This window comes from Lepidochelys olivacea, assembly GCF_965140295.1.
Source record: "Lepidochelys olivacea isolate rLepOli2 genome assembly, chromosome: 8".
NCBI classification, from domain to species: Eukaryota; Metazoa; Chordata; order Testudines; family Cheloniidae; genus Lepidochelys; species Lepidochelys olivacea.
Genome location: NC_140418.1, coordinates 49,745,350 through 49,769,868, shown reverse-complemented (window position 1 = coordinate 49,769,868; position 24,519 = coordinate 49,745,350). Strand labels below are relative to the sequence as shown.

At 45.7% G+C, this 24,519-nt stretch overlaps 1 protein-coding gene across 3 annotated transcripts; it reads right to left on the bottom strand.

Annotated features, from left to right (window-relative positions):
• On the bottom strand, positions 1 to 24,519 carry CACYBP (calcyclin binding protein). 3 transcript variants are annotated; one of them, XM_084635921.1, is made up of 7 exons: positions 23,327 to 23,557; positions 14,410 to 14,464; positions 10,071 to 10,266; positions 7,338 to 7,434; positions 6,683 to 6,782; positions 4,032 to 4,126; positions 1 to 332 (listed from the first exon to the last, which is right to left on the bottom strand). In XM_084635921.1, exons 1-7 carry the CDS (start codon positions 23,449 to 23,451, stop codon positions 173 to 175), a joined length of 828 nt encoding a protein of 275 aa, XP_084492047.1. In that variant the 5' UTR covers positions 23,452 to 23,557; the 3' UTR covers positions 1 to 172. The 3 variants fall into 3 exon arrangements, with proteins under 3 accessions (XP_084492047.1, XP_084492048.1, XP_084492049.1); XM_084635922.1 differs by lacking the exons at positions 14,410 to 14,464; positions 23,327 to 23,557 and adding an exon at positions 24,393 to 24,519; XM_084635923.1 differs by lacking the exons at positions 14,410 to 14,464; positions 23,327 to 23,557 and adding an exon at positions 22,168 to 22,282.

Sequence of the window (24,519 nt, the reverse complement as noted above, 5' to 3'; positions counted from 1 at the left end):
TGCTTTATAAGGGTATTTTATTTAAATATTTTCTCCAACCTGAAATGGAAAACAGGTAAGTGTCTTTGCTTGGAAGAAGGTTGTGTAAACAATGCACTTGTAGAACTGATCTCTGCAGCACAGCAAAAGTCTCATATGGAAGGTCTGTGTCAAGGCAGCCTTTGGAGTAGTCTCAAATATCTAATGGTATATCCCCTTTGCCTTGTTTCTCTCTGCTTTCAACCCAGGCCTTGTTAATGGTTCTTTTCATTTCATCATCTCCCTCCGCATACATCTTTTTGAGAAGGTTCATCAGCCCCTCACCAGGGTCTGAGGTGTCATAGGAGGCTTTCCTGTAAGACAGGTGGATATGCATGAAACAAGTTATCATTGTATTACTAATCATAATGCCTAGGAGCCTCAGTCATTTGTAACAATTCTCTGCCAAACTTTAAATGCTTTAACAATTCTTATGCAAAAAATTGGTATTATGTAGAATTTTGCCTTGGGTTTTGGGAAAGGGTGTTATGGAGTCTCAAGCTGAGTCCTCTGAGCTTGGCATCTTCAAAAAGAAAGAGGATGTTGTCTAGACCGGGGTGGGCAACCTTTCAGAAATGGTGTGCCAAGTCTTAATTTATTCACTATAATTTAAGGTTTCGTGTGACAGTAATACATTTTACATTTACAGGGGCTGGCGGACGGAACTCCAGACTGGCAGCAGGCTTACCGGGGCCGCAGCTGGCGGGGTCCAGGGGACAGAACCCCAGACTGGCAGCGGGCTGAGCTGCTCAGGCTGCTGCCAGTCTGGGGTTCTGGCCACTGGCCCTTGCCAGTCCCCGCTGCCGGCCCTGCTCAGCCCGCTGCCGGCCCGGGGTTCTGTCCATACAGGCCGGCAGCGGGCTGAGCAGGGCCAGCGGCTGTGACCCCAGGCCAGCAACGAAGCCCCCGGGACTGGTGACCAGGACCAGGAGCCGGAACCCCAGGCCAGCAGCAGAGTGCCACTGTAAATCAGCTCACGTGTCTCCTTTGACACGTGTGCCATAGGTTGCTGACCCCTGGTCTAGACTAAGTGGAAAATAAAAACAAACAGACATTATGTTGGAGATGTCTCAGTAAGGGGGTGGTGGTAGGAAGAACCTTGCAGAGGGCATTAGGGTTTGAAACAGGTGTAGATTAAGTTCATAGAGATGGTAACTAAATATAGCACTGGATCCAGGAAGTACCAAAAATCAATCTCTGCTGTTACCATGAAGTCGGTGCAAGAGCTTACTTCTTAAATCAGCCTCCTACCAAGGTGACAATCCTAAAGTATCCCCCGCCTATACTAGATCACATCTGTTAAACCACCAATGGACTGGCCCCTTAAGACATGTTTCACTGCTAAAGAAGCCAAATGATAAATGGAACCTACTTTGATTTATTTGGTACCCAATTTTACCACCTGCATATCACCACAAATATAAACCATAAGCACATACACTGCCCTTACTGGCTAGCATAGGGAAACCTGCCCCATAGCTTCTTCCCTCATCTTACCTTTGAAACTCCTTGTCTACTGTACTAATCAGCTGAACGGCTAACTAAAAAGTAAAGGGTTGAACCAAGCCCTATTAGACCAGCAGGGGGAGCAAATTCCCCAGTTACAGGACTCTATGCGGAGAGCCAGTCTTCAAAAGTTGACCCCTAGAGCAGGGGTTCTCAACCTTTTTCTTTCGGAGGCCCCCCACAACATGCTATAAAAACTCCAGGGGCTCAGCGAGGGTGGGGGAGGCTCTGGGCAAGGGAAGAAGTTCGGGCATAGGTGTAGTTTGACTTCTATTTTCGGTGGGCACGGGCCAGTGGGGCTGGAGCCAGGTCCACACAGGGAGGTCCAGGGAGGGAGTGTCACCTCCACCCCCTGAGTTACCTCAGAAAGCCACTCGCCTGTTTGGGTTGTGGGGGAGTGGGCACAACCAAAAATTATAACTCAAAAGTCGGGGGCTCAGCTCAAAAAGTTTGAAAACAGCTCAGGGTTCAGGGAGAGGGGCAGCTAGGGGTTGTGTGCAGGCAGAGAGGTAGCTCAGGGTGGTGCAGGGAGGGGGTAGCTCAGGGTGCAAGGAGCAGGGTAGCTCGGGGCTGTGTGCGGGCAGAGGGATAGTTCAGGGTGTAGGGAGAAGGGTAGCTGGGGCTTTGTGTGGGCGGGTGGATAGCTCAGGGTGCAGGGAGAGGGGTCGCTCGGGGCTGTGTGTGAGCGGGGGGATAGCTCAGGGTGCAGGGAGAGGGGTCGCTCGGGGCTGTGTGTGAGCGGGGGGATAGCTCAGGGTGCAGGGAGAGGGGTCGCTCGGGGCTGTGTGTGAGCGGGGGGATAGCTCAGGGTGCAGGGAGAGGGGTCGCTCGGGGCTTTGTGTGAGCGGGGGGATAGCTCAGGGTGCAGGGAGAGGGGTAGCTCGGGGCTGTGTGTGAGCGGGGGGATAGCTCAGGGTGCAGGGAGAGGGGTCGCTCGGGGCTGTTTGCCGGGAGGGGGTAGCTGAGGGTGCAGGGATGGGGTAGCTAGAGGTTGTGTGCCAGGAGGGCTCCCCTGCAGTTCCTATTCACCAAGGGCTCTGCCAGCCAGGGAGCCAGGTCTCCCTGCCCAGGCGGCTCTTACCAGCTGCGTGAGCAAAGGGGGCTAGGAGCTTCAGCTCCCTGCACAAGCAGGAGACAAGGGAATGCTGCAGCTGCCTGCTCCATGGCACTAGCCAGAGAGCAGCAGCTGTCCTACACTGCCCAGCTTTGGCTTCTCACCTCTGACCTGACCAGTGGGTGGCGAGAGGAGGTGGAGGGAGGGTGTGTGTGTGTGGAACTGCCCCGGGATTGCCCTGTTCTTGCTCTGTAGCTTTGGGCGGGGTAACATCCATGTCCCTCCAACTCTGCCCATGGGCTCAGGGCTTCTGCCCCGTGGGGAGCACCAGGGCTCGGGAATTCAGCCCAGCTGCTCCCGGCTTCAACCCCACTGGGGCTCCAGGGATTGGGGCTCCAAGCCCACTGCTCCTGGATTCAGCCCCTCTGGAGTTGCTGGGGCTTTGGCTCTGGGTTTTAGCCAAGGGGCCCCGTGGCCCCCGTGAAAGGGTTCGTGGACCCCCTGTTGAGAACCGCTGCCCTAGAGTGTGACAGCAAGATTGTCCCAGCTGATCTACAAAATGGCTGGGTCCTGCAACTTTAAGGGATTTATATATTGTGACTAACCCCTTGAACAGGGAGTCAGTGCAGACCTTTGTAGGGCTGGCTTAGTGGTAAAGTACTGCAATGCAGGAGACATATGTTCAATGACCAGTACCCAGTCCTTTGTACAGCATGCACCAGAAGGAAGAAAGAAATTGCTCATGAATTATGAGATACGGATGCAGAAAGAATGTAGTTTTGATCTGAATCCAAATTTTGCAGCTAAGCCCAATCTCTACCAGTGAGCCCTCACAGGATTTGCTGGCAATGCTGACAGGCTCCTGTTTTATTCCTCCTTAGAAGGTTGCAGGTCCGAGCTACAAAGGAGGGACATAAAAGAGCCTCAGGCCATCAACAGAGATGTAGAAAACACTCCACTACCACCTGCAGGGAAAAAGCCTCTTAGAGCATTTAGTCCCAATTAGAGCAGCTCCTAATACAGCCTCCAAGATAGGAACATGTGGCTTAAAGAAGAGTTAACTTTAAGCCTCTCATTGCTGGTCTTCACCACCACGCTTCCTGTGCTGCACCATTCACCAATATCCTATTAAAACCACTTAAGGATGTACCAGGTGTATCCCACCTGGAGCATTCGAGCTGCAGAAGGCAGAATGATTTTAGCAAATCAGTGCAAATTCCTTCCCAGGGCACTAATCTTTAGTGCCAAAGGAATCCCCAGATCAGCTGATTACAAAGATCAGGGAAACAGCTATGAAATAATTCTCAGGCCATAAAACAGGTTAAATGCTAGGCCCTTGGACCATAATTCTCATTGTGTAGACTTAGAGATGTTAAAGTCGCAGTACACATCTGCTTTCTTTGAGGACACTAATGCAATATTGTTGGGGTGGAGTGAAGGGAGGGACACTTACTCTTTCTCCTTGCTCTCTTTTTCCACCTGAGTCAGGCAATCCCATTTTTCTTCCTGTTTCTTCCTACATAACACAAGGATCATATCCGTCTTGATCTGTAAAGGGAGGCAAAGCAAAACAAATCTGATGGTAAGAGGTGAATTAAGGATACTTATTATAGGAGATACTCATTGCATCCACAATAATTAAAGCAGCAGAAGAGTTTCTGGTATTATTCTATTGTTGGATGCTCAAAACTTTCTCAGAGAATTGCTGTCTGGGCTAGTTTTTTCTTATATGGGACATATTTTTAAATCAATATTAAGTATTTGGCTGTGGGGCACTAAGGGTTACTTTGTTTTGAATACTCTAAAAGGGACACAGTCATATCTAACAGCAGTCAGTATTAAAGGGAGGTAGAAAATACTCTATGAATTCCAAAACACACCCCCACTGCAGGAGCAGCCTGGCCCACAATACTTAAGATCCTGACAACGTTGTGGTCTGTCTGGTCAATGGCTTTTTTACCTGGTCAGAGGGACTAGAGACCAATCAATGTTAAAGATCCTATACCTAGTTTCTGTTTGTGGTGATTCATAAATATTACACCCCAGTGGAAAACTGGGGAAAAGGATTAGTATGAGCTTTTCTAAGGACTGTCTCAGAATTAATGATCAGATACAACCTTTTTGATCCCTGAAACTCAGGCACACCACCCACCCAACCCCCAGCACTACTTAGCACCACCTGGAATTAGAAGATGTTATCTGCTGTGGTCTGTGCTAGTAGCATCCCCAGTTTATGACTCCAGCCAGTCCACCTCTGCACATTTTACTCGAACACAAGGACTCAGCTTATATTTTCAAGAGTATGTGGATTTTGGTTTAAGGACTCAAAAAAAACACCTCAGTTTAGATTCTCAGCAGTCTCTGCTTTTTCACTTCAGACCCATAACCCACTTCTAATCTGATCTGCACCTCCCTCTACTATTCTATATTTTGTGATGAGGATAAATGGCTTAAGAGTCCAGTAACAACAACAACATTTAAATCAGGGGTAACTCTATTTGAACCCATATATCCAGGGATAAAAAGCTAGTATGAAGACACCACCAAGCCTCAGTGCAGCACCCCAGTGAATTACAAGCAAAACCCTGTGTATTAAGCTTGACCTTGTAACCTTGACCTAAATTCTATAATCAGATCCCTGCATTCTGCTTCAAATCAATTCAAACCTCACTCTTTTTTTAATTCAATACAATATGAAAAATGAATATCTCAAGAGTATCCCCTCATTATTTAAGCCGATGTTAAGTTCAATTTATTTTACACTGCCGTAAAGAATTGTGGACCACAACCCACATTTTTATGTTATATATGTTTAGAACAGTGTTCTCAATGTGCGGGCTGCTTGGGGCCCAATCAGCACAGAACTGCGGCCCATGTGACATCTGTAGGGCCATAGAGATAGCATTGGATGCGGCCCACATAACACATCGTGGGCCACATATGCAGCCCACGATGGTAAATAGGTTGAGAACCACTGGTCTAGGATGACCAGGGACAATCCCGATATTTGGGGGTTTGTCTTATATAGGTGCCTATTACCTTCCAGCCCCTGTCCCAATTTTTCACACTTGCTATCTGGTCACCTTATATGTATCATTGGGGAAAGCTGCAAATGTTGGCAGTTAAGTATGGGGCATATGTGGCTTTTGGCACATAGGAATGTATGAGCGGTGATTTGGGTTTGCAGCTAGGCACATTAGCTGGAAGTTAAGATAATCAATGCTGGAATAGTTAATGATGTTTTCTATCATTCAACTTCAAAGCCAACATCCCACTGAGACAAAGGGGGTAGCTCAGCTCTCATCTCAGGCTGTGTACAGATTCAGGCATCTAGTTACTTTCTGGGCTTGTCTACCCAAATATTTTGTTGGTGGCAAGGAAAGCTGGGACATGAATCTACTCTGCACTAGCCTGCGGTGCACTAGGTGTCCATTTGGACCCTGCTGAGGTGCACTAAGAGTTTGTTCAGGATATATCGAAGCATACTAACAAACACTTAGTGCACCTCAGCAGGGTCCACTTGGACAGGTAGTGCATAGCAGGCTAGCATTGGGTAAATTCACACTCCCGCTTGCCACAAACTAAGTGTTTGTGTAGACAAGCCCTCTCTTCATGTTTGGAAAATTTTTCTTTGCAACCATAAGGGCTACACACAGAGATATTTAGGAGCCTAAAGATGCATACATACACTTAACAGGATTTTCAAAAGCACCTAAGCAGGTTGGGTGCTTAACTCCTATTGATTTCAGTGAAAGTTAGGGCTCAGACCCTCTAATATGTTTAGGCGCTTTTGAAAATCCCACTAAGCATCTATCTGCATCTTTAGGCACCTATATATCTATGAAAATCTGTCCCTTGATGTTTTAAAACAAAAGCATGGATTCTGGCACACAATTCTGCAGCAAGGATTCAAATTTTTCAGCCACAGAATACGTGAAGTCATCATTACAATTTCCCTTTGGAGGCTGAAGAGAGCAAGAGAGAAGGTTTGAGGTTAGAGCAATCCTATACGGCTAAACTGGAGGATTCTATTGAATCAGGCTAAGATTACTCAGATGGTGAGGGGGGTCTATATAAGTACGTACAAAGATAAGACACACAGACCTTCCTTGAACTGCCTTCCACAGAGATGGGTTTCAGAAGGTTATTGAATGTCATGGAGTAATTCTTCCCATTCAGATTCTTCACTAGCAGATCAAATGACCTAGAATGGAGAAAGAAAGAGTATAATGAATGCACACACTTCACTTCCCTATCATACGTGCAATGCAAACTGACCCTTAACAAGAGAGGGATACAGCCTGACTCCTTGGGAAACTGAACCCCAAAACTTTTGTTGTTTATCCAGGACTTTCTGATTCCCTACTTATTGCAATATTGGAAGATTCCTTGAAAGGACTATTGTCTAAAGGTTACAAGAAACTACAAGTCAGAAGTCCTGCTCAGAGTTCTTTTTTATAGCTCAGCCACAGACTTGCTGTGGGACCTTGGGCAAATCACTTAACCTCACAGTGTTTCAGTTTTGTCACTCATAAAATGGGGCTAATAACACATCCCTTATGAGAGTGTTTTACGGCCTAATTAGCATTAGTAAAATGCTTTGAGTTCCTCTGAAGACAGCTACATATGCATGTGCCAAAGTATTGTTGAAGAATTTAAGATTTTAACCCAGAAGGACTCAATACAATAGGCCTTAATCTCAGGTATAGCTCTTCCAATATGTTCTTCCTGGTACAGCACAGCAACAGTCTGGACTCACCTTTCTGTAAAGTGGACCTGCACATTCTCAGCTGGAAGCTGCTGCACTCCATTTAAAGTGATGTAAATCTTCACAAACTTATCCGACTGATCCCAACCTGAAAGGGAGAAAATCAGATAGGGAGGCTGGAAAAAACCTCTTCCTGCTCATGAGTGGTGTTCCTCTGAAACAACCATAGCTCCCCCAGAAGAGAGCATGCCTTCCACCGTAGGCCATACATTACTGCAACTGCCTTCAGAGGGAAGCCATTAGCTGCTCAAAGAAGGGTGGAATGAAAGAGGGGAGGCCAGGTATACCCTTTGGGGCTCTGCTCTCCTGGTCCCCATAGTGCATCGAAGACCAACTCTACCACAGCAGGGAGAAGCAAGGCACCTCTGCCTGACTTAGCGGAAAGGGGTGGGCAGGATTAGAGCTGAGTGGAAGGTTTGGCTACATCTCTCCTGGCCTCCTCCTTTGATGCCCACTTTCACCCAGTACTCTCTTCAATTGTGGCAGGGTGCTGGACTATGGGCACTATCTCCACAGATCAGCATGTTGGACACTCCCTGCACCTTTTGCCTAGATTGTAAATGAAGAGCACCTGCGCTTTCCCTCACATCTGCCAACTATTGGGAGGGGGGAGGGTTGAGGGTTGAGCAGGACAGAGACCAGTAATTTCCTCCCCATTAATGCTGGAGGATTTGGGACTGCTTAAACCTGCCACGCCACCCTCCCCTGGACAGTGCAGCTAAACCTGAAGAGACTCTGAATGTCCCGCAGTGGCAGCTGCTGGGCTACCTAGTCTGCCGGATCTCCTGCTGGTGCCAGGAAAGGGGCTCCTCCTCAGATAAGGCGGGGATAGAGGCTTATTTTTGCTTTGGAGCCAGAGCTCTTGGGATCCCTTAACCCCTCCCATCTTTAAAACACAATGCCCATATTGGGCAATTATCATCCCTGTAATTTAAACACACACACACACACACACTGAGTACGAGTGACAAACTGAGTTAACCAGTTAACCACCAGCTGGCACTAATGCTCGGTTCCATTTACATAATTAATCTTAGTGTGATGTTATATGATTAAAGTATGACCATGTGAATCGTTGTTGCTACCATTGTTCTATAATTGCAACAAATCCTGTACAAAGTATGTCATGTAAAGGGTATATGGAAAAGTTACGATTCGCTTAATATGATTATCCTATTTGTATGCATGCATCATTTTTATATCTAAAGTCATGAATATTGTCTTTATACCTGTATTTCAAATGTGTTTGCTTCTGGGTAATACCCACAAGGTATTTAGGCAGCACATTGTGAAGAGACTATTCAAGTTGAATGGCCCATCAAGGAACACTTAACTCACAATGACCATGGAAGACGCCTATCCACATCTAGGGTTGCCAACTTTCTGATCGCAGAAAACAGAACTTGTCCCACCCCCTGCTCTGCCCTTCTCCGAGGCCCCGCCCTTGCTCACTCCACCCGCCTCCTCCCTCATTCATTTTCACCAGGCTGGGGCAGGGGTTGGGTTGTGGGAGGGGGTACAGGCTCTGGGCTGGGGGTGTGGGCTAGAAATGAGGGGTTCAGAGTGCAGGAGGGGGCTCAGGGCTGGGGCAGGGTATTGGGGAGTGGGATGGGGGGCGGCCAGGAGGCTCTGGGAGCTCCAATGGGAGTTGTAGAACCAGCTCTTGGGGCAGTGCCTGTGCCAAGGAGTCGGAGGGACATGCCAGCAGTTTCCAGGAGCTGCACAGTGCTGGCCGTTACAGCCAACTGGACTTTTAGTGGCCTGGTCAGCTGTGCTGACCAGAGTTGCCAGGGTCCCATTTTGACCAGGGATTCTGGTTGAAAACCGGATGCCTGGCAACCCTATCCACACCTGATGGACTTTCATGTGAACGTCCTAACTGGAGTATGGGTAATGGCCTCTGCTATAACTCAGCAAAGCATGCAAGGCCATGTGACTAAATCATGACCCTAAATTCCATCTTGTTACCTATATTTTTCCCCACAAACTGTGCAGAGGGCTTTGTTTGAAACAATGGGTTTCCCTCCACATGGCAGAAACTATTAAAGACACATCTCCACATCTGGAAACATCTCCATTTTGCCTCTTTTCTACTCTGATTTCTGGACTATGGACTTATACTAAAGGGAACATTCTAACCAAGGGACTGAGGACCTTCCAATGATTTGGGAGCAACCAGAGACTTAACCAGTTAGCAGTTTATGCCATCACTGCTTCAAGCCTTAACCAAGAACTCTTTGCAACACTAAAACTCACCATCTCTACTATGACACTGATCTCAGAACTGTACTCATGTCTGTATGTATAATGATCTTTTAACCCATACTCTCTCTTTTCTCTTTTTTAATAAATTTTAGTTTAGTTAATAAGAATTGGCTGCAAGCATGAATTTGGGTAAGATCTGAAATATTCATTAACCTGAGAGGTAATATGTCCAATCCCTTGGGATTGGCAGAACTTTCATATTTGACTTGACAGTCTAGGAGGAAGCCCAAGGCTGGGTTGCTTTAGGGAACTGTGTTTTGTCTTCTGGGTAACTAGTAAGGTATTACAGAAACTGTTTTGTGGCTAGCTTGGTGGATTTAAGTATTGGAATGACCACCAGCTTTGGGGATTGTCTGCCCCATTCTGCAGTTTGCCCTAATTAAGTAACCTCAGTGTGGCCCAGTGGGACTCCAGTCACACTTAGCTCTGCAGGAAGTGGGGTTGGAAGAGCAATCCTACCATAACTGTTGATTTTCACTGTGTATCCCACAGCTGGTGGTTTCTCTTCCTCCGTAGTGTCTTCTTTTAGCTTGGGTGGTGGCTGGTTCTTGATTTCGATCTCTAGCTTGTACTTTTCTGCCATCAAGACATCATGAGTTCTTTTCCTTGTGGCTTTTTTCAGGAGCTCTTTCACCTCTTCCAAATCTTTCTCCAGCTGAGTTTAAGAACAGAAGACCATATATGTACATTAGACACATGCCTCTTTATCTGAGGTTTACTGCTGAGCCCATTCACTCATCTCAGTCACAGAAACTAGAGATGGATTAGATGACTGAACAGCTCTTGTCCATCCCAACCTCACACCCTTGGGCCAATGTAGGACTGCTACCTATATTGCTTTGTCCAGTCAAATATTAAATATTGCAGAACAACAAGAATATTGCCACTTCCCTATTCAATAGTCTGCAAATTTCTCCCAATGTTTAGCTTGCATTTTCCCTTTAAAAACTCCAAACAGATGTTTTAAGTTGTTTTTACTCGTGGGGGCAGAGACTTTTTCTTATGTGTTTGTATTAGCATAACACGATCCTGGTCCAGGACCTGGGCTCCTAGGTGCTATGATACAAATAATAAAGAAGAAGAACATATGAGCTCCCACAGATATGAACCAATGGTTCATCAAGCCTACTACCCTGTCTCTGACAGTGGCCAATACCAGAGCATACAGAACAGGGCAATTTGGAGAGCTCCATCCCTGTCTTCTCTTCCTGGCAGTCGAAGGTTTAGGGTCCCCCCAAGCATGGGATTACATCCCTGACCATCTTGGCTAATAGCCATAGATGGACCTATACTCCATGAACTTATCTAATTCTTTTTTGAACCCAGTTATACTTTTGGCCATCACACAATCCCATGGCAACCAGTTCCACAGGTTAATTGTGTGTTATATGAAGAAGTATTTCCTCTTGTTTGTATTAAACCTGCAGCCTATTAATTTAATCGGGTGACCCCTGGTTTCTGTATTGTGTGAAAGAGTAAATACTACTCCTCTATTCACTTTTCCACATCATTCATGATTTTATAGATCTCCATCATATCCCCGCTTAATTGTCTCTTTTCTAAGCTGAAGAGCCCTAATCCTCTTAGTCTGTCATTGTATGGAAGATGTTCCATATCCTTGATCATTTTTGTTGTCCTTCTCTGAACCCTTTCGAGTTCCATTATATCCTTTTTGAGATAGGGCGACCAGAACTGGACAAAGTATTCAAGATATGGGTGCACCATGGGTTTATATAGTGGCATTTTCTATCCCTTTCCTGATATCCTGTTAGCATTTTTAACTGCTGCTGGGCATTGGGCTGAAGTTTTCAGAGAAATATCCACAATGACTCCAAGATCTTTCTTGAGTAGCAACAGCCAGTTTAGAACTCATCATTTTGTATGTACAGTTGGGATTACTTTTTCCAATGTGCATTACTTTGCACTTATCAGTGCTGAATTTCATCTGCCATTTTGTTGCCTAGTCACTCAGTTTTGTGAGATTCCCCTGTAATTCTTTGCAGTCAGGTTTGGACTTTACTATCTTGAATCTCAATTTTTTATCATTTGCAAATTTTGCCATTTCACTGTTCACTCCATTTTCCATATCATTAACGAATATGTTGAACCGCACAGGTTCCAGAACAGATCTTTAGGGGGACATGCTGTTAATCTTTCTTTATTATGAAAACTGACCATTTCTATGCTTTGTTTCCATCTTTTAACCAGTTACTGATCAATGAAAGTACCTCTTATCCCATGACTACTTACTTTACTTAAGAGTCTTTGGTGAAGGACCTTGTCAAAGGCTTTCTGAAAATCCCAGTATATTGATTAATCACCCTTATCCACATATTCTTTGTTGACACCCTCAAAGAATTCTAATAGACTGATTTAGTCATGACTTCCCTTTACAGAAGCCATGTTGACTCTTGCCCAACAAATCGCATTCAGCTATGTGACTGATAATTCTGATCTTTACTATAGTTTCTACCAATTTGCCCAGTACTGAAGTTAGGCTGACTGGCTTGTAATTGCCAGGATCACCTCTGGAGCCTTTTTTAAAAATTGGAGTTATATTAGCTACCTTCCAGTCATGTGGTACAGAGGCTTGTGTTAATCATCGGTTACATACGACAGTTAGTAGTTCTGTAATTTCATATTTGAGCTCATGCAGGACTCTTGGGAGAATACCAGGTGACTTGTTACTGTTTAATTTATCAATTTGTTCTAAAACCTCTTCCACTGGCACATCAATGTGGGACACTACTTCACATTTGTCACCCAAAAAGAACAGCTTTGATGTGGATATCTCCCCCACATCCTCTGCAGTGAAGACCCATACAAAGAATTACTTTAGCTTCTTTGCAGTGGAGTTGTCTTCTTTGTCATTTAGTGCCCCCACTGCCTAGTTGGCAGGCTTCCTTCCTCCAACATACGTAAAAAAATTCTTACTGTTAGTTTGTGTTTCTTTATTTCTTGGCCTCCCTTATTATATTTAACCTGCCAGAGTTTGTGCTCCTTCCTATTATCCTCAGTAGGTTTTGACTTCCAAATTTTAAAAGGATGCCTTTTTGGTGCTGATTCTTTTGGTCCTTTTATTGTTTTCTCTGAATTGGGGTATACATTTAGGCTGAGTGTCTTTTATGGTGTTTTTAAAAATAGTCCCCTTGCTGCTTGCAGGCATTTATCTCTTGTGACAGCACCTTTTAATTTCCATCTAACAAGAGTTCTCATTTTTGTGTAGTTTCCCTTTTAGAAGTTAAATGTTACTATGGTGGTATTTTGGTATTATCCCCCTACAAGGATGTTAAAATGTAATTACATTATGGTCACTATTACCAATTGCTTTAACTATAATTACCTCTTGGACCAGATCCTGTACTTCATTTAGGACTAAATCTAGAATTGTCTCTCCCCCTGTGGGTTCCAGGAGTAGCTGCTCCTCTAGGCAGTCATTTATGGTGACTAGAAATGTTATCTCGGTACCACTCCCAGAAGTGATATTTACCCAGTCAAATGAAGATAGCTGAAATCACCCACTGTTATTGGTTTCAGAGTGGTAGCCATGTTAGTCTGTATCAGCAAAAAGAACTAGGAGTACTTGTGAAACCTTAGAGGCTATCAAATTTATTTGAGCATAAGCTTTTGTGGGCTAAAACCCACTTCATCAGATCCATGCAATGGAGCTTTCTACTTGTGTTACATCTTCAACCATCCTTAGCATTTCACAGTCACAGTCAGCATCCTGGTCAGGTGGTAAGTAGTATAGTCCTACTGCTATACTCAAACATGGAATTTCTATCCACAGAGATTCTGTGGCACAGTTCGTTTCATTTAAGATTTTTACCTTATTTAACTACTTAATTTATTAAAGAAAAAAAAATGAATACAGAGAGAGAGATCATGGTGATACCCACATGATAATTTCAGAAACATACAGTAACTATTTATCCTGCATTGCTGGCCATCTCACCTGCACTCTGCTAACTACATTTTTTTTGGGACACTTATTTTAACCACCTGAGCACTTTCAAACAGCAGCTGTAAAAAATCAACCTACTGGAGAAGTGGTTCCTCAGTTCTAACAATTTCTCAGATGTGAAATTCCCCTGCAAAAGTTACACTGCTTTAAGATACAAGACAGACAATATTCAATCTTGGACCAGCAACATGGTTAGTCCAATACCATACAACCTTTCCAAGGTAGAATTTGGAATTTTGTGCCACTAGAAGGGGGAAAACTGACAGCTTTTTCCAGTGGGACACACAGCAACTGTTCTATTACTGGTAGGTTCTGAAGGATCAGATCTTAAAATGCAGACAAGTAGTTTTTCCTCCATGACAACTAAGATTGCAACTAGTCACCCCAAAGCATATTCCAAAGTTTTAGCTTCCACTTAGAGCTAAAGACAATAGAAATCAATATGTCCATCCCAACATATGGGATGCTTGCCCGAGGACCATCAATTAAGCTGAAGTTGAAGTACACATTCCCCTGGAAAGGAGTCTTCCAGCTACTCAAAGCAGTGACCCCTACTTCTTTTGGTTGAGCTAAGGAGAGAGACAAGAATAACTTCCTCATGTCCTGTTCAAAGTGCTCTATCATCTCCTCTTATGTGTTAATCAAGAACCATAGATGAGTATAGAAACTATATAGGAGGTAAGCGGACTAGAAATAACTAGTTAGTTGACCCCAGTACAAACCAAAGATCAATTGTGACAAAATGCCTGTTATACCAAGAAATCCAAACCAACTAGCCTTCATCCCAAATTAAAAGTTGTATATTTGTCCGCTTTATGAATCAAAGGCACTCACTCTCTGTTTGAGGTTAACTTGTTCCTTCACAATGTTTCTTTTTCGACTGTAAGCCCTGAAAGATGTGAAATGAAAGGTATTAAATATAATCAAAGAACATATGACTGTTCACTAAATTGAGAGAAACTTGATGGGGTATGTACCCCTCACAGGCTGTGAAAGAGTTAATGTAGGCCTGAGAAGCCAATTTATATACCAGCCTGCACCTGGAGAATGGGCTAGACTTAACTGAGGATGAAGCCCAGCTGGGGAGGAGCAATTATAAAGGCAGGAAGTTGAGAGAAGAAAGGAGTTGCTTGTAGAAAGTGAAGAACTCAGAGTAGAGAGGTTATGAAGGGAAAGCTGAGAGAGCGAGAGCACATACCCTGGGATCCCTTCCTATGTGGGGAAGTCTGGTAAGAGACCAGGTGAGGGACTAACTAAGCAGGGTTTGGGAGTGGAGCAGGCTCCAGTGGTAAGCCCTAATAAAAGGATAGGATTTGGACTACCAGGGGAGAGCCCAGGGAGGTCCTCTGTTGAGGAACAGAGCAGCAGGGATGAGAGGTCAAACTGAAGGAGGGCAGAAATTGGTTTTAATTTGTATATTTTTTATGGGGATTCCAAGGGAGAGACCCCTGAGAAAGAGAGAAACAGTGGAAAGCCTAGAGAGAAGAGTGAAAACCATGGGGCCCAGAAGTGGGGTAGATGATCCTTTTGTGAGGGTGTTAAGACTGTTTTCTGTTGGACTTTCTTTCCCTGGAAAGAGTGGACTAAATTGTGACCTGGCTGGAGGGCCAAGTCACAGAAAGAGACTGACCACTATTGCAGCTATCAGCAGAGGGTGCCAGATGTGGGGAGAGAGACTCACTCCACTAGTAGAGTAACAAAATTCCATAGAGTTTGTCACTCAAGTCAGGGGTGGGAAAACATTTTGGCCTGAGGACACATCAGGGTTGTGAAATGGTATGGAGGGTTGTGCCTCTGCAAACAGCCTGGTCCCTGCCTCCTCCCACTTCCTGCCCCCTGACTGCCCCCCTCAGAACCCCCAATACATCCACCCCCTGCTCCCTGTCCCCTAACTGCCCCCCTGGGACTCCCTCTTGTCATCTCCCCTCTTGGAACTCCCCCACCCCCATCCAACCCCCCCGCTCCTTGTCTCCTGACCACCCCCTTTCCCCTTCCCATGCTGCTCAGAGCAGCAGGACAGGCTTATTGGAAAGTCCGGGAGGTGGGTGGGCGCAAGCCACGCTGCCGACGGGGCTGCGGGAGAGGGGGAAGAGCAGGGGAGGGGCTGGGGAATAGCCTCCCCGGCCTGGAGCTCAGGGACCGGGCAAGATGGTCCTGCTGGCCAGATGTGGGCCACAGTTTACCCACTTCTGCTCTAAGTGATAGTGACCCTATAGAAGGGATATGAATTGTATGGCACAAGAAGGAAAAGAATATTGAAAGATAAGCACCTGTATATAGCCTTGAAATATTAAAATAAATTACTTAAAGGGGAAAGTCTGGATAATACAGAAAATTACTGAAATATAGACCTTGAAATGAATGAAAGAAGCCTCCATTATGACCTTCAGATCAGCGGCACTGCTATGGGTACCCGCATGGCCCCACAGTATGCCAACATTTTTATGGCTGATTTAGAACAACGCTTCCTCAGCTCTCGTCCCCTAAAGCCCCTACTCTACTTGCGCTATATTGATGACATCTTCATCATCTGGACCCATGGAAAAGAAGCCCTTGAGGAATTCCACCATGATTTCAACAATTTCCATCCCACCACCAACCTCAGCCTGGTCCAGTCCACACAAGAGATCCACTTCCTGGACACTACAGTGCTAATAAACAATGGTCACATAAACACCACCCTATACCGGAAACCTACTGACCGCTATTCCTACCTGCATGCCTCCAGCTTTCACCCTGACCACACCACACGATCCATCGTCTACAGCCAAGCTCTGCGATACAACCGCATTTGCTCCAACCCCTCAGACAGAGACAAACACCTACAAGATCTCTGTCAAGCTTTCTTACAACTACAATACCCACCTGCAGAAGTAAAGAAACAGATTGATAGAGCCAGAAGAGTTCCCAGAAGTTACCTACTACAGGACAGGCCTAACAAAGAAAATAACAGAACGCCACTAGCCGTCACCTTCAGCCCCCAACTAAAACCCCTCCAACGCATTATTAAGGATCTACAACCTATCCTAAAGGATGACCCAACACTCTCACAAATCTTGGGAGACAGGCCAGTCCTTGCCTACAGACAGCCCCGCAACCTGAAGCAAATACTCACCAACAACCACATACCACACAACAGAACCACTAACCCAGGAACTTATCCTTGCAACAAAGCCCGTTGCCAACTGTGCCCACATATCTATTCAGGGGACACCATCACAGGGCCTAATAACATCAGCCACACTATCAGAGGCTCGTTCACCTGCACATCCACCAATGTGATATATGCCATCATGTGCCAGCAATGCCCCTCTGCCATGTACATTGGTCAAACTGGACAGTCTCTACGTAAAAGAATAAATGGACACAAATCAGATGTCAAGAATTATAACATTCATAAACCAGTCGGAGAACACTTCAATCTCTCTGGTCACGCGATCACAGACATGAAGGTCGCTATCTTAAAACAAAAAAACTTCAAATCCAGACTCCAGCGAGAAACTGCTGAATTGGAATTCATTTGCAAATTGGATACTATTAATTTAGGCTTAAATAGAGACTTGGAGTGGCTAAGTCATTATGCAAGGTAGCCTGTTTCCTCTTGTTTTTTCCTCCCCCCTCCCCCCAGATGTTCTGGTTTAACTTGGATTTTAACTTGAAGAGTGGTCAGTTTGGATGAGCTATTACCAGCAGGAGAGTGAGTTTGTGTGTGTATGGGGGTGGGGGGGATGTGAGAACCTGGATTTATGCAGGAAATAGCCCAGCTTGATTGTCATGCACATTGTGTAAAGAGTTGTCACTTTGGATGGGCTATCACCAGCAGGAGAGTGAATTTGTGGGGGGGGTGGAGGGTGAGAAAACCTGGATTTGTGCTGGAAATCACTTTAGATAAGCTATTACCAGCAGGACAGTGGGGTGGGAATAGGTATTGTTTCATATTCTCTGTGTATATATAAAGCCTGCTGCAGTTTCCACGATATGCATCTGAGGAAGTGAGCTGTAGCTCACGAAAGCTTATGCTCTAATAAATTGGTTAGTCTCTAAGGTGCCACAAGTCCTCCTTTTCTTTTTGCGAATACAGACTAACACGGCTGCTACTCTGAAATCCATTATGAAAAATATCAAAGAAATGTTATACACTGATGCCATCTACTGGATATCAATGGCAACTGCAGAGAAACTGAGAACTCAAATCTAAGAGCCTATCTGGTAAACTGACAACAGAAATAAGAATTGCATGTGCATGAGCCCCTCCTGGCCCCGATGAACCCTGAAACAGCATATACAGATTGAAGTCACCATGTGGGACCCTATAGTCTTGCTGAGTTCACAAAAGAAGCTGCAAAATTCAGAAGCACTACTGACGCTTGGACTAACCCCACGAAGAGACTCCCCTATCCAAGTTAACAAAACTGAGAAGTGGTAAGACTTGCTCCAGAGATAGTAGTTTTGCTTTGTTTTTAAAGTAAGTAACTGAAAGTTCTCATGTTGAGTCTACACTTTCTAGTGAAACCTCAAGTAACCATATTTTGGATTTTAACTAAGTAATGCTAGCTGCATGTTTCTCTTTTGTAAGTCCAAGCATACTGGCCTAAGAGAACCTCAAACAATAACTTTTAGCAATTCCTTTTGATGTTTTAAACTTGTCCAATTCAAACTAAACATTGGAAAGAACAGGAACCATATTCATAAGGACAGGTTTCAGAGTAACAGCCGTGTTAGTCTGTATTCGCAAAAAGAAAAGGAGTACTTGTGGCACCTTAGACTAACCAATTTATCTGAGCATAAGCTTTCATATTCATAAGAGCGCCTTAAGACAAGGCTATCCTTTTTGGAAAATTACTTAAAGCACAATGAAGCTCTCTCCTGGCGATAAAGAATGGCTACACTGCATACCTTACAATGGGATGGCTGTGGCAGCCCAGCCAAGCTGTTCGAAGGTGCGCCGTGTAGACATAGCCTAAGTATCGTGATCTGAAGAATCATAGAATATCAGGGTTGGAAGGGACCCCTGAAGGTCATCTAGTCCAACCCCCTGCTCGAAGCAGGACCAATTCCCAGTTAAATCATCCCAGCCAGGGCTTTATCAAGCCTGACCTTAAAAACCTCTAAGGAAGGAGATTCTACCACCTCCCTAGGTAACGCATTCCAGTGTTTCACCACCCTCTTAGTGAAAAAGTTTTTCCTAATATCCAATCTAAACCTCCCCCACTGCAACTTGAGACCATTACTCCTCGTTCTGTCATCTGCTACCATTGAGAACAGTCTAGAGCCATCCTCTTTGGAACCCCCTTTCAGGTAGTTGAAAGCGGCTATCAAATCCCCCCATTCTTCTCTTCTGCAGGCTAAACAATCCCAGCTCCCTCAGCCTCTCCTCATAAGTCATGTGTTCTAGACCCCTAATCATTTTTGTTGTCCTTCGCTGGACTCTCTCCAAATTATCCACATCCTTCTTGTAGTGTGGGGCCCAAAACTGGACACAGTACTCCAGATGAGGCCTCACCAATGTCGAATAGAGGGGAACGATCACGTCCCTCGATCTGCTCGCTATGCCCCTACTTATACATCCCAAAATGCCATTGGCCTTCTTGGCAACAAGGGCACACTGCTGACTCATATCCAGCTTCTCGTCCACTGTCACCCCTAGGTCCTTTTCTGCAGAACTGCTGCCTAGCCATTTGGTCCCTAGTCTGTAGCGGTGCATTGGATTCTTCCATCCTAAGTGCAGGACCCTGCACTTATCCTTATTGAACCTCATCAGATTTCTTTTGGCCCAATCCTCCAATTTGTCTAGGTCCTTCTGTATCCTATCCCTCCCCTCCAGCGTATCTACCACTCCTCCCAGTTTAGTATCATCCGCAAATTTGCTGAGAGTGCAATCCACACCATTCTCCAGATCATTTATGAAGATATTGAACAAAACCGGCCCCAGGACCGACCCTTGGGGCACTCCACTTGATACCGGCTGCCAACTAGACATGGAGCCATTGATCACTACCCGTTGAGCCCGACAATCTAGCCAGCTTTCTACCCACCTTATAGTGCATTCATCCAGCCCATACTTCCTTAACTTGCTGACAAGAATACTGTGGGAGACCGTGTCAAAAGCGTTGCTAAAGTCAAGAAACAATACATCCACTGCTTTCCCTTCATCCACAGAACGAGTAATCTCATCATAAAAGGCGATTAGATTAGTCAGGCATGACCTTCCCTTGGTGAATCCATGCTGGCTGTTCCTGATCACTTTCCTCTCATGCAGGTGCATCAGGATTGATTCTTTGAGGACCTGCTCCATGATTTTTCCAGGGACTGAGATGAGGCTGACTGGCCTGTAGTTCCCAGGATCCTCCTTCTTCCCTTTTTAAAGATTGGCACTACATTAGCCTTTTTCCAGTCATCCGGGACTTCCCCGGTTCGCCACGAGTTTTCAAAGATAATGGCCAATGGCTCTGCAATCACAGCCACCAATTCCTTCAGCACTCTCGGATGCAACTCGTCTGGCCCCATGGACTTGTGCACGTCCAGCTTTTCTAAATAGTCCCTAACCACCTCTATCTCCACAGAGGGCTGGCCATCTCTTCCCCATTTTGTGATGCCCAGCGCAGCAGTCTGGGAGCTGACCTTGTTAGTGAAGACAGAGGCAAAAAAAGCATTGAGTACATTAGCTTTTTCCACATCCTCTGTCACTAGGTTGCCTCCTTCATTCAGTAAGGGGCCCACACTTTCCTTGGCTTTCTTCTTATTGCCCCCAGATCCCTAGTCATACTTATGTGGCTCTGGCTCATCAGCACATCATGACTATGACTGCTCCAGTTATCTTTCTCTGTGCCTTCTAGTCAGGTTATGTTCAGCCTTTTTTATTTCAGTGATCCCATGGCCTTTTAGCCACCACAGGCCCAGCAGTTCTAAAAGCAGGTGGATAAAAATCAATTATTTAATTTTTTTTTCAAAGTTGGATTTTTTTTATATAAAATGCTTTGAGGAAAAAACCTATATAAAGATAGATACATTATAGCTCAGACATCTCATCATGGAATAGGGATTATAAATTCTAATTCTATAGTATGAGATACTATATTAATGTAATGTTTAAGAAAAGTTTTGTAAATGAGTTCCAATAGGATTAGGGACCCAATCTTATGGGGCTCCAGGGGCTTCTGTATAGATTATTTAGGTTAATCTTTTTATCTACCCAATGGGACTTCAGTGATCAGTCTAGAAGATACCATCAGAAATGCTTAGTTTTACAGTTCTCAAATTGTGGATTTGTGTCTCCAGAGATAACATGCTTGTTAACAACAAAAACGTTTTTAAAATAAATCAATATACATAATATATAGAGGTGAGAAATAACAGACCTCAACCCTATTGTCCCTCTGCAAATTTGTGTACAGCGAGTCAATCCCTTACCTCTCTATAGAAGTGCAAAGTTTCAAAAAGTTCAATGAATAGAAGATTGTTGGGGCTGGAATAGATCTGGACAAGGAGTAGAAGTCTGGAGATAAATGTGAGAAGGGAGGGACAGGCAGTGGAAAACAAAAGTGAAACTGTTTGAGCAGGTTTCAGAGTAACAGCCGTGTTAGTCTGTATCCGCAAAAAGAAAAGGAGTACTTGTGGCACCTTAGAGACTAACCAATTTATTTGAGCATGAGCTTTCGTGAGCTACAGCTCACTTCATCGGATGCATACCATGGAAACTGCAGCAGACTTTATATACATACAGAGATCATAAAACAATACCTCCTCCCACCCCACTGTCCTGCTGGTAATAGCTTATCTAAAGTGATCATCAAGTTGGGCCATTTCCAGCACAAATCCAGGTTTTCTCACCCTCCACCCCCCCCCCACACAAACTCACTCTCCTGCTGGTAATAGCCCATCCAAAGTGACAACTCTCTACACAATGTGCATGATAATCAAGGTGGGCCATTTCCTGCACAAATCCAGAAGTCTTGAGGTCTTTCTGAGTGTAGCCTTCATTGATTTGAGATCTACCATATCATTCTCTCACTGGAAGGGAAAACCTATAATGGCAGCAGGCCATAAGAGCCCCAGCTGGGGAATATTTTAATGAAGTTCCTCTACCTGTGGGTAAGACAGGCATGTGTGCAAAATGCAAACAGTGCAACCAAGAGAGGCAAGGCATGGTTGCCTGAATGAAACATCTTTGAAGATGATGAAAGGAACATCACTTTAAAAATGTATAATGTGTACCTTCTAAAAATGAAACCTACATCTCCCTCCGAGTTGTGAAGAATATGTATTAAGGTTATAACAACCAACAAGAATGCACTTTTATGTAGAAATCCATGATTAAACAGTCTTCCTGACTAGTGATTTAAACCATGATTTAAATCAAATCCACCCTGTCCAAAAGGATGCTGGGCCTTAAAGAATGTTGGTGCCATGGTCTGGTTCTTTATTTTGGGCACACGTAGAGGGCATCACACCCCGCTTCAGCGCAAGGTGTTTTGAGTTCAAACCCAAACTATGTGCTTTCTTTGAAACATATGCTAAGAGGATGAAGAATCTTGCCCCCGCCTGCTTAACTGGATGGAAATGGGAAAACCGGTGCAACAAAAAGATACTTACCATAGCTAAGCCACTGGACATTGTTTTGATATCAGTTCCTTACACAACCTTGTCATTAGGAGGACCATGTCTAAATGGCTGACTGCATTTCAGGTTGCTAAGCTTTAGGTTGGCCAGGCCATTGCAATCTCCAGGTTCATTCTGTCTGAGACAAGGAAAAGCAGGGCTACTGATTGCTTCAGGGATGTTTCTGTTGTAGACTTATGCAAAACAGCCTTTCGTGCCTGCTCTTCACTCCATACATTTACAAAGAACTATTGCCTGAACTCTGCCTCTAGGGAAGAATCCTGCTTTGGTCTCTGCCTGGCAGATCCTCCTTCCAAAGTTGGGGAGCTCAAGCGCTTTTGCCTTCTAGAGTCAACCCCATCCCATCCCATCATTCAGTTTTGGACCATCAACAGGGTAAGTATAACTAGACCAGGATAGGTTTCAGAGTAGCAGCCGTATTAGTCTGTATTTGCAAAAAGAAAAGGAGTACTTGTGGCACCTTAGAGACTAACAAATTTATTTGAGCATAAGCTTTCGTGAGTTACAGCTCACTTCATCGGATGCATCTGATGAAGTGAGCTGTAGCTCACGAAAGCTTATGTTCAAATAGATCAGGATAGTTATTCCGGTAAATTCCCCTGCGTAGACAGACTCCAAGTCCGGAACTTGATGGAAAGGTTTAAGTGCAATGGTTAAGCTCCATAGTAGTACAAGACAACACCTTCCTACCTGCTACAACCACCCCTGTGGGCCTAGAAAAAACATCTTTAGAGTAGGGAATTCCACTTGTTTGATGCCAGGGAGCAGAGACCAGAAGTGAGACCTGTGCAAGATAATACTTTCAGAGAAACTGAATTACAGATAAGTAATTACATCTTTTGTTCCTCCATTTTTTTTGGGGCACTCAGAGGAAAGGAGAATGGGAAAAGGACCCCTCCTATGGGGGTACTAGGCTGTTAAGTATCTAAGGGAAGCTGGATCGGAGGAGGGTTAAAGGGCAATGGGTTAATACTACTTAGTGAAGCACTAATACAATGCCTTTTGTCTTCAGAACAGTTACAACCATTACATTCCACTGTGTCCCACACTGGAAAAAGGTGTCAATTTCCCCCTTCTAATGGCACAAAGTTCCAGTTTCTAGCTTTGAAAAGTTGTAAGGTACTGGACTTACCTTAAGGGGTATAGAGTCAGCATAGCCAGTCCTACGCTTCCTTCTTCACACCCTGGTGCAAGTGCCATGAAGAAGTGGCTGGAATCATAGTGTACCCCAACTATCTCCAACTGGATATGTACCATGTGGACCACAGGCAGCTGGAACAAGCTAATGTGTACTGGGGCTGGGGCAGATTCAGGGAGCTTCTCCTCTATTTCCTCTGTGGGGGAGGAGAGCCATCCTTTCCAAGGCACTCCCCTTGGAGCCAGAGCTCCCAGCTGTTCTCTGTGGGGCTCCTGCAGAGAAGCAGGGGAGGCACTGGGAGAAATGGCAAGGGCAGCCAGAGGTACTTTCTTCTCTTTCTGGGATAGAGCAGGCAGCCTGAGTAGCTGCAGCAGGGAAGGACCAGCAGCTGCAGGGGCATTAAGTGGAGGGTGTGTGTGTGGTGGGGGGGGACACGACAGGACACTGACTCCCGTAGGGATAGGGCCAGACCCAAACCCTTCCATTTAAATGGCAGCTCAAGGGAGCACATGGTAATGCCTAATCACACAGGAAGTCGCTCAGCCAGGCAGCCTGCGGGGCCACCAATTCGAGGCTGGAGGGCCAGCAGGGCCGAGTGCCCAGTAGCTCAGAAGGCCGGCAGGGTACCACGCATTTGCCATATTTCTTGTGCTCGCAGGAGAGAACTATGGGGTGTGGCCCTTCCAGAGCCCGTGTGTGCGCGCCCGGCTGGGCACAAGGAACAGTGGCAGGGCATGCTGGGGCACGGGGGGGGGGGGCACGGACATGCTTCCAGGAAGGGGTAACACAGCCCAGCCAGCTGGCCCGAGGGCAGGGGCAGCAGCAAGACCTGCCCCGACCAGCCCTCTACGGGGCTCCGTGCCCCCCATTCCCTGCAAGACTGCCCGCGCCGGGCTCTGTGCCCTCTGCCAGCCCCTCTGGGCACTGTGCCTCCCAACACCCTGCAAGACCCACTCCCCCGGACGCAGCGCCCCCCACACCCTGCAAGACCCGACCCCCGGGCACTACGCCCTCCGCCGGGCCCCGCCAAGGCCCACTTCCCGCGCGCCCCTCCCCTCACCTCCTCCCGCGCAGACGCCATATCGGGGATGCTGTGCCGCTGTGTCTGCTCCGTACGAGCTGCAGCCGATCTAGGGGGAGGGGCAGCTTGACACTCACACAGTCGCAGCGCCTGCGCCTGCGCCTGC